A 10621-nucleotide genomic window follows, 5' to 3' on the forward strand; every position below is an offset into this window, starting at 1 on the left:
GTGGTGTAGACATCTCGTATACAACTTTACTCAGCTACCCTAACTACCGTAATACACTCTGGGATACGACAATGGGCATTTCACATTTTCCAGGTTAAGAAAAGGCCAGGCGTGGTGGCTCACGCCTGTAATCCCAGCACTTTGGGAGGCTGAGGTGGGTGGATTGCCTGAGGTCAGGAGTTTGAGACCAGCCTGACTAACAAAGCAAAACCCCATCTCTACTGAAAATACAAAAAAAATTAGCCGGGTGTGGTGGCATGTGCCTGTAGTCCCAGTTACTCGGGAGGTGGAGGTTGCGGTGAGCCGAGGTCACGACACTGCACTCCAGCCTGGGCGATGGGATGAGACTCCATCTCGGAAAAAAAAAAAAAAGAAAGGAAGTAATTCTAAACCTATAAATTTTTATCTGGATGCAAAAAATGACTACCTAAAACTTAGACTAGCATACCTACTGATTCAGAAAGTACAGATTAAATTTAATTATGAAAACAGCTCTGGAAAAAAAACTTCTTAAAATCTCTGTTTTTTTCTTTTTTCTGAAGCACTAACCTCTACGGCATTGTGCACCGAAAAACAGTCTAGCAAAGTCCAACTTTATCACACCCTTCTATATATCAGCTCATGAGACCTCCCCACATGGGCATATATGCTGTACTGATTCAGGATCAGATGGGATCAAAAATATTCCTTCTACAATTTGGTCACCAAAATCTGATTTCCATACAGACCTGATAATAGGCTTTCTTGATCTCTTTCTGGCTGGCATTTCGAGGCACTCCTAATATCTGGTAATAATCTTCTTTGGCCAAAGGGGCATTCGTGTGGAAGGAGGCAGTACAAATCAAAGGGTAATGTTTTGTTCCTAAAAAGAAAAAAAAAAAAAAAGAAAGAAAATCACTCTGGGAATGTTCTCAACAAAAGAAAACTGTGAGTACATGACCCACCGGTCTATGTCCGTGAAGGAACAACCAACCTGGTAGGGTTTGGCTGTGTCCCCACCCAGATCTCATCTAGAATTTTAGTTCCCATAATCCGCATGTGTCATGGGAGGGACCTGATGGGAGGTAATTGAATCACAGGGGCAGTTACCTCCATGCTGTTCTCCCGATAGTAAGTTCTCACGAGATCTGATAGTTTTATAAGGGGCTTTTCACCCTTTTGCTCATTCTTCCTGCTGCCATGTTAAGAAGGATGTGTTTGCTTCTCCCACCACCATGATAGCTGAGGCTTCCCCCGCCATGCTGAACTGTGAGTTAATTAAACCTCTTTCCTTTAAAATGTATCCAGTCTTAAGTATGTCTTTATTAGCTGCATGAGAACAGACAAATACACAGGCTACAGCTTTAGGGCTGTTCCTGGCCAAGCCCACTGCAGACCAAACTCAATGTACTTCAATAATGGCTAAAGAAGCCACAGTATTCAATTAATATTAAACAATGTCAGAGTATTGGATGAGGCTGATTCTCCTGCCTTATACTACTGGAGTGGTCTCAGCACACCACTAAAGGAATAATACTCCTGACTGGGAGATGATTAAAAAGGGATTCAGCTCCCCTTCTTATACCACATGAGCACTTACCATATGCTAGGTATTTTCATATTCTTCTGTCACACTTAATGCTTAACAACTCCCCACATTCTTTTCCCTCTATCTTGCAGCCTTGGGTATCTGCTTAAGGAGCGGTTCTCAAGACTGTGGTCCCTGGACCAACAGCATCATTACATTGATGAAAATACAGACATTCAAGCCCTACTCCACACATTCACCAGAAACTCAGGAGGTCTCCACCCACTAGATGCCAGCAGAGAACTCCCCCTATGTCTCCAGGCATTGCCAAATGTCCCCTGGGAAGTAAGTGTCCCCTGCTGAGAACCAATGACAACTCAATCTAGGAAGGTCGGGGAAGAACTTCTGGCATCAGTTGTTAAGCTGCAGAAACTGGCTGAGCTGCCCAGGAAAGCACTTGCCATTTTCAGTGGAAAACAAGTAGTGGTTACTAACTAGGATGACTTTGTACTTTGGATCTGGATTTGCAGCACCTTTTTTTAACAGCAAGACAACAACTGCTTAAGAAACAAAGATGTTTTAGCTCATCCATTTAACAGATAGGAAGAGCGGGTTTTTTGTTTTGTTTTTTTTGAGATGGAGTTTCGCTCTGTCTCCCAGGCTGGAGTGCAGTGGTGCCATCCTGGCTCACTGCAAGCTGCACCTCCTGGGTTCACGCCATTCTCCTGCCTCGGCCTCCCAAGTAGCTGGGACTACAGGAGCCCACCACCATGCCCGGCTAACTTTCTTATATTTTTAGTAGAGACGGGGTTTCACTGTGTAGGCCAGGATGGTCTTGATCTCCTGACCTCGTGATCCACCTGACTGCTGGGATTACAGGCGTGAGAAACCGTGCCCCACAGGTTTTCTGTTTGTTTTTTTTGAGATGAGTTTCACTCTTGTTGCCCAGACTGGCATACAATGGTGCAATCTTGGCTCACTGCAACCTCTGCCTCCTGGGTTCAAGTGATTCTCCTGCCTCAGCCTCCCAAGTAACTGGGACTACAGGAATGTGCCACCAGGCCGGGACTGGAATAGTGTTTTAATAGGTGAAATCTCTTTAAAAAGTGAATAAGCCGGGCCAGGCGTGGTGGCTTACGCCTGTAATCCCAGCACTTGGGGAGGCCAAGGCGGGCGGATCACCTGAGGTCTTGAGTTAGCGACCACCCTGACCAACATGGAGAAACCCCTTCTCCTATACTAAAAATACAAAATTAGCCAGGCGTGGTGGCGCATGCCTGTAATCCCAGCTAGTCAGGAGGCTGAGGCAGGAGAATCGCTTCAACCTGGGAGGCAGAGGTTGCAGTGAGCCAAGATCACACCACTGCACTCCAGCCTGGGCAACAGGAGCAAAACTCCATCTCAGAAAAAATTTAAAAATAATAATAATAATAAATAAATAAATAAAAATAAGCCCGGGCACAGTGGCTCTCATCTGTAATCCCAGCACTTTGGGAACCTGAGGCGTGAGGATCGCTTGAGCCCAGGAGTTCGAAACCAGCCTGGGCAACACAGAGACCCTGTCTCTATTAAAAATAAATAAATAAATGGATCAAAGACTTGAACTTATAAGGCACACTAGATATGTTTGCAAATAGACTTATGACATGGAAAAAAAAAAAGAGAGAGAGAAAGAAATAGGCTAAGAGAGCTTTGAATCCATACAGATTTATGCCTCTAAACTAGAGATTCTGTATGTGGTGGCAGTGGTGGTTACAGATGATAATGATTAATGGGGCCTAGGAATAAGAAGGGCCTTAGAGTTATGCTAAGGAGTCTGGATTTTATCCTAAGAGCAACAGGGAGCCACTGCAAATGTTAAACAAAGAACTCATTGGGTTTGCATGAGAAACAACTCTAGGCGGGCGCGGTGGCTCACGCCTGTTGTAATCCCAGCACTTTGGGAGGCCGAGGCGGGTGGATCACTTGAGACCAGGAGTTTGAGACCAGCCTGGCCAACATGGTGAAACCTTGTTTCTACTAAAAATGCAAAAATTAGCTGGTCATGGTGGCGCACACCTATAATCCCAGCTACTCCAGAGGCTGAGGCATGAGAATTGCTTGAACCTGGGAGGCTGAGGTTGCAGTGAGCCAAGATGGTGCCAGTGTAGACTCCAGCCTGGGAAACAGAGCAAGACTCCATTTGAAAAAAAAAAAAAAAAAAAGAGAGAGAGAGAAACAACTCTAGGAAGCCTGGGAGACTACTTGAAGTTAATGAGCACAAAATACAGCCAGAGGTATTGAACACATCCAAGTAGGAGGCCGGGTAAAGGATAATCAGAGAGGAGAATGAATAGGAATGGTCAGGATACTTAAAATTAGAAATAGGAAATAAATCCGTGTGTTTGGCATACCCAATACCCTGAGAATATAAACAGCACACTGGAAGCAGTAGGGGTCAGGAGACCACTACTGTGTTTCTTCAGTCAGACTTGAGAAAACACTAGAGCTGGCTTATTATTGAACCTGTACTCCACCCTCTTTATTTGGGAGTAAGGGGTTGCCCTGTCCCAGTCCAGCCTCTCTCTCACCACTCCTTCCAATGCCAGAAGGCTGAGGCTGCTAGTGACCTGTGGCAGCTGTGACTTCAACATTGTGGGCAGAGAACATGGACTGGAGTTAGTACAGAGATAGTAACGCACAAAACTGCATGTGGATAAAGACAAATCACGTTTAATTACAAGATTGATGGCTTTGTTTTTTCTTTTTTTTGAGTCAGAGTCTCGCTCTGTCACCCAGGCTAGAGTGTGGTGGTGTGATCTCGGTTCACTGCAACCTCCGTCTCCCAGGTTCAAGCGATTCTTCTGCTTTAGCCTCTCAAGTAGCCAGGACTACAGGCACACACCACCACAGCTCGCTAATTTTTGTATTTTTAGTAGGTAAAAAGTTTCACCATGTTGGCCAGGCTGATCTCAAACTCCTGACCTCAAGTGATCCGCCGGCCTCGTCCTACCGAAGTGCTGGGATTACAGGCATAAGCCACCATCCCCAGTCTGATGACTTTTGACATTATCCAAAGGACATCAATGATTAACAATAATTAGAGTTCATTTAATAGACAATTTATTTTACCAGATATGACCAGTAAATGTCCTGTCCTTTTTAGAACAACCCAGAATAAAATTAGCCTCCAAGTCGTTCCAAGAATGGCCAATCCATTGTCCAACAACTGCTTTTTTTTTTTTTTTGACAGGGAGTCTGGCTCTTGTTGCCCAGGCTGGAGTGCAGTGGCGCGATCTCGGCTCACTGCAACCTCTGCCTCCTGGGTTCAAGTGATTCTCCTGCCTCAGCCTCCCGAGTAGCTGGGATTACAGCCATCATGCCTGACCAATTTTTTCTATTTTTAGTAGAGATAAGCTTTGGACATGTTGTCCAGGCTAGTCTCAAACTCCTGACCTCAGGTGACCAACCCACCTCCCAAAGTGGTGGGATTACAGGCATGAGCCACCATGCCTAGCCACCAACAACTGCTTTCTTTCTGCTTGGAAGAAAAGTCAGATTTAAAGTGTTGTTACGTCAACTTACTACTAGATTTGAGACAAGATCACAGACTAGTGTTTGGAAGCTGAGTTGATGACCTTTTTAATTTTTTTTTTTTAAGAGACGGGGGTCTCATTATGTTGCCTAAGCCAAACTCCAATTCCTGGACTCCAGCAATCCTCCCACCCCAACCTCCTGAGTAGCTCGGACCAGAGGCTCGCCACCACATGGCTTCTCAGTTGATGACTTTATTTATTCATTAATTTTTTGGTAGAGAAAGAGTCATAGTCTGTCACCCAGGCTGGAGTGATGTCATCATGGCTCACTGCAGCCTCAACCTCCTGGGCTCAAGGGGTTCTCCCACCTCAGCCTCCCGAGCAGCTGGGAGTTCAGGCAGTTGCCACCACAGTCGGCTAATTTTTTTTTTTTTTGAGACATGGTTTCGCTCTTGTTGCCCACGCTGGAGTGCGATGGCGCAACCTCGGCTCACGGCAACCTCCGACTTTCAGGTTCAAGCAATTCTCCTGCCCCAGCCTCCCGAGTACCTGGGATTACAGGCAAGTGCCACCAGGTCTGGCTAATTTTGTAATTTTTGTAGAGACAGGGTTTCTCCATGTTGATCAGGCTGGTCTCAAACTCCCGACCTCAGGTGATCCGCCCATGTAGGCCTCCCAAAGTGCTGAGATTACAGGCGTGAGCCACCGCATCCAGCTAGTCAGATAATTTTTAAAAATATTTTTGTAGCCGGGCGTGGTGGCTCAAGCCTGTAATCTCAGCACTTTGGGAGGCCGAGACGGGCGGATCACGAGGTCAGGAGATCGAGACCATCCTGCCTAACACGGTGAAACCCCGTCTCTACTAAAAACACAAAAAACTAGCCGGGCGAGGTGGCGGGCGCCTGTAGTCCCAGCTACTCGGGAGGCTGAGGCAGGAGAATGGCATAAACCCGGGAGGCGGAGCTTGCAGTGAGCTGAGATCCAGCCACTGCACTCCAGCCTGGGCGACAGAGCGAGACTCCGTCTCAAAAAAAAAAAAAAAAAAAAAAATATTTTTGTAGGCGAGGCGCGGTGGCTCACACCTGTAATCCCAGCACTTTGGGAGGCCGAGGTGGGTGGATCACGAGGTCAAGAGATAGAGACTATCCTGGCCAACATGGTGAAATCCCGTCTCTACTAAAAATAGAAAAATTAACTGGGAGTGGTGGCACGTGCCTGTAGTCCCAGTACTCAGGAGGCTGAGGCAGGAGAATTGCTTGAACCCAGGAGGTGGAGGTTGCAGTAAGCCGAGATCACAGTGAGCCAAGATTGCATCACTGCACTCCAGCCTGGCTACAGAGCAAGACTCCATCTTAAAAAAAAAAAAAAAAGAAAAAGAAAAAAAACTTTTGTAGAGATGGGATCTCCCTATGTTGCCCAGGCTGGTGCCAAACTGTTGGGCTCATGTGATCCTCCTGTGTCAGCGCCAGCATAGTGCTGGAATTACAGTCGTGAGCCACCCTGCCCAACCACTTGATGACTCTACCTGTGAAAACAGAACATATATACCCTGAAGGATGCCGCCTCTCACCTGTGCACACTACCTGATACAAAACTTGCCTGTGGCAGGTTATAAGCTCACTTGGGGAACAAAACAGCTAACCACAGTTCTTAGTAACAGCCTCACACAATGCTTAGTATTTAGTGCCTCTCTTTCACATACACAATAACAACAAATGCTCCCAAATTTGTACAGCTGGAACTTGAACAAATTTGACTTAATAAAAGAAGTCACCTAAGGAATTAATATTTGAACAAAAAGATGCAGCCAGATTCTATTTAAAACAACCTTGACATTAGAAAACGTTAGCAAGCTCTAAAAATGACCACTTTTGCTCATGTTGAAAAATCTAGCCTGGCATGGTGGCTCATGACTATAACTCTGGCCCTTCAGGAGGCCAAGGTGGAAGAGTCATTTGAGGCCAGGAGTTTGAAACCAGCCTGGGCAACATAGTAGGACCATGGCTCTACAGAATAAAAAAATATGTATGTGTTTAAGAAAAAAATTAAAAAATCCATCATGACATCTCTCCAAATAATCCACATGAAACCTAGAAAGAATACTGAACAGACGACTGCTCCCTCCATGAGGTATACAGATGCAGAGACAGAATTTAAAAATTCACTCTTGGGCCAGGCCTGGTGGCTCACACCTGTAATCCCAGCACTTTGGGAGGCCAAGGTGGGCAGATCACTTGAAGCCAAGAGTTCAAGACCAGCCTGGCCAACATGGTGAAATCCCGTCTCTAATAAAAATATAAAAGCTGACCAGGCACAACGGCCGACATCTGTAATCCCAACACTTTGGGAGGCCAAGGCGGGCGGATAGTCTGAGGTCAGGAGTTCGAGACCAGCCTGGCCAACATGGTGAAACACCGTTACTCCTAAAAATACAAAAATTAGCCAGGCGTGGTGGTGGACACCTGTAATCCCAGCTACTAGGGAAGCTGAGGTAGGAGAATTGCTTGAACCCGGGAGGCGGAGCTTGCAGTGAGCAGAGATCACACCACTTACACTCCAGCCTGGGCAACAGAGCAAGACCCCATCTCAAAAAAAAAAAGAAAAAAAAAAGGCTAGGCATGGTGGCACACACCTGTAATCCCAGCTACTTGGGAGGCTGAGGCAGGAGAATCACCTGAATATGGCAGGCAGAGGTTGCACTGAGCCAGGATCACATCACTGCACTTCGGCCTGGGCAACAGAGCAAGAGTCCATCTCAAAAACAAAAATAAGGCTGGGCACGGTGGCTCATGCCTGTAATCCCAGCACTTTGGTAGGCCAAGGTGGGCGGATCACCAGGTCAGGAGATTGAGACCATCCCGGCTAACATAGTGAAACTCCATCTCTACTAAAAATACAAAAAATTAGGCATGGTGGCGGGCACCTGTAGTCCCAGCTATTCGAGAGGCTGAGGCAGGAAAATGCCGTGAACCCAGGAGGTGGGGCTTGCAGTGAGCTGAGACAGTGCCACTGCACTCTAGCCTAGGTGACAGAGCCTAGGTGAGACTCCGTCTCAAAACAAAAAGAAAATTCATTCTCTTGGCCAGGTGCAGTGGCTGATGCCTGTAATCCTAGCACTTTGGGAGGCTGAAACAAGCAAATCACTTGAGCTCAGCCTGGGTAACATGGTGAAATCCCATCTACAGAAAACTAGTGGGGTGTGGTGGTGCATGCCTGTAGTGCCAGCTACTTAAGAGGCTGAGGATGGAGGATCGATTGAACCTGGGAGGTCCAGGTTGCACTGAGTTGTGATCGTGCCACTGCACTCCAGTCTGGGCCACAGGAGGCCCTATGGTAAACAATAATTAAATAAATAAATAATCATTCTCTTAACCAAACACACATCCAATCTCTTTGTTCTCTGCCATCTCCTCAGCGCCCAGAACAGCGGCTGGCATACAACTGGCCTCAATTAATACCTGTGAATGAATGAATTTTCAAAGAGAGGCTCAAAGGGATTAAATAATACACCCCACTCACACACACTGCGAAAGTTCACCCCTGAAGCCCAGTCTCTTTTCTTTACATTGTATGAAGTAACCACAATTACTGATACTTTAACAATTGTCTACTATGTAAGTATTACAAACTGGATTGCAATAGGAAGTTACTTGGTATAAATTCTCTTCTCAGGGCCCTTTATTAATCTTTATACATTTATAGATAGCTTAAATATCATTTGCACAAACTCTGGAGGACACGAAACTAGCACAATTCAGGTACATACAACATACAGCACAAAACACACAGCATAAGAAAACATGGTTAAGCAAGGCGTGGTGGTTCACGCCTGTAAACCCAGCACTTTGGGAAGCCAATGGGGGAGGCGGATCACCTGAGGTCAGGAGTTTTGAGACCAGCCTGGCCAACATGGCGAAACCCCATCTTTATAAAAGATAACAAAAATTCGCCAGGCGTGGTGGCGCGTGCCTGTAATCCCAGCTACTTGGGAGGCTGAGGCAGAAGAATCTCTTGAACCCAGGAGGCAGAGGTTGCAGTGAGTTGAGATCCAGCCACTGCACTCCAGCCTGGGCAACAGAGCAAGAGTCAGTCTCAAAAAAAAAAAAAAAAAGAAAGAAAAGAAAACATGGCTAAGCACTTCAAGGCTTAACGTATAATTCAGTATCATCTCAGGCAATGAAATCAAGGCTCCACCTCTTTGTGACATTTGTAAGTGGTTTAACATCTAAGCCTCGGTATCTTTATAAAATGGAATAACAGTGCCTCTCACGTGGAAATGTGATGTAAGGGGGGAACCATGCCTGGACAACAGTAAGTGCTCAATAAATGTCTGACTGTGTTATTACTACAATCACCAAGTAAGGACTTCTAAAAAGATTGTTAACTGTGCCCTTGAATTAGCACCATGTGATAGAAAGAGCGTAAGCTATGACACGACAGTTGCGGGTTTGAGATGGGTTTGAGACGACTCTTCCCGTCTAACTTCATGACCTTGGGCTGGTCGATTCCTCTGTTGAATCTCAGTTTCCCATTCTCTAAAATGGGGAAGACGACAGGCATCTTGCAGGGTTTTTGTAACTTAGAAGTACCTAGGCCTCTCCTAATGGCAGTTAGCTCTTCCCTTCCGCTACGGGCTAGAAGGTGGAGAGATAGGAAAGGAAGAGGACGAGGGAGCAGCGGCCTCCAGAAATGTTGACAGAGAGGTGAAGGATCACGGTCCACGGGGCGTTTTATCACCGCCGCCGGAGGCTACACGCTTCTCTCCCTTCCCTGACGGCTGAGTAGCCTCTTAGGCCTCCCCGCCTCTTGTCTGACTGTGTCTCCGGCAATTTTGCATCCGGGTCGGAAGACACCCTCCACCCCACTACCCCCGCAGCCGCAGTCACAACGAGTAGACTCACTCCTTTCTAGGCCCTGAAACCGCCACGCGGGAGTTGGAACCTGCCCTCACCTGTGAGGCTGACACCAGGTCTCAATGTCAGCAGCGCTCTGGGGCCGCGAGAGGTCAGGGAAGACGCAAAGGCGGGGACGCTCAGCTTGCGGCTCAGCCATGCCCCCACTACACCCTCCTTGGGTGGCCGAGCCCCTCTCCCCGATGCAGCCGGCAGCCGCGGGGTCCCCACAGCCACTAGCAACCAGCGTGTGGAGCACCGCGCCGCCATCTTGGCCGGGGGACACTGCGCCTGCGCCGCCCGGCTCTAGGGGGCCTCGCGGGGACGGCGGGAGCGCGTAGAGGCGCATGCGTGGCGCACGCGCAGCCGCACCCAACGCGCCTTCCGAGGAGCCATCGCCGAAACGGGGTTTGGTCTGAAGAGTGTTGTTCGGTAGACTTGCCCTGCAGAACCTCGTTATTCTGTGCTAGACAATCAATGAGTGTAGGTTATCGGTGTAAGGACCTGGTTGAATGTAGCCGAACATAACTGGTCCGAGAGTTCTGGCTAAGGGCGAGACTACAAGTCCCGGCATGCAACGCGGCCCGCCGTCGCGCCACTCCCACTGTACAATGCAATGGTTCCCTCCTGCTGACCCTGAGACTTACGGCGAATTGCCTGAGTTTTACTCATGGGGTCTCCGCGCGCTTCTAGTAAACCTTCACCGC

At 47.5% G+C, this 10621-nt stretch overlaps 1 protein-coding gene across 3 annotated transcripts in view; it reads right to left on the reverse strand.

The window, feature by feature from the left end:
* Positions 1-10255, reverse strand: part of DNAJA3 (DnaJ heat shock protein family (Hsp40) member A3) — a 31263-nt gene extending 21008 nt beyond the window's left edge. For 2 of the 3 annotated variants that reach the window (XM_033235900.1, XM_033235899.1), the window contains exons 1-2: positions 9974-10255; positions 729-862 (exon numbers count right to left, since the gene is read on the reverse strand). In XM_033235900.1, the coding sequence (XP_033091791.1) occupies positions 729-862; positions 9974-10184 (345 nt within the window). In that variant the 5' untranslated portion in view covers positions 10185-10255. The remainder of the gene's footprint in view (positions 1-728; positions 863-9973) is intronic. The other variant, XM_033235901.1, reaches the window with a different exon arrangement.
* Between the last annotated feature and the right edge of the window lie 366 nt (positions 10256-10621).

Source organism: Trachypithecus francoisi, unplaced genomic scaffold (assembly GCF_009764315.1).
Source record: "Trachypithecus francoisi isolate TF-2019V2 unplaced genomic scaffold, Tfra_2.0 Lachesis_group15, whole genome shotgun sequence".
In the NCBI taxonomy this organism is placed as follows: Eukaryota; Metazoa; Chordata; class Mammalia; order Primates; family Cercopithecidae; genus Trachypithecus; species Trachypithecus francoisi.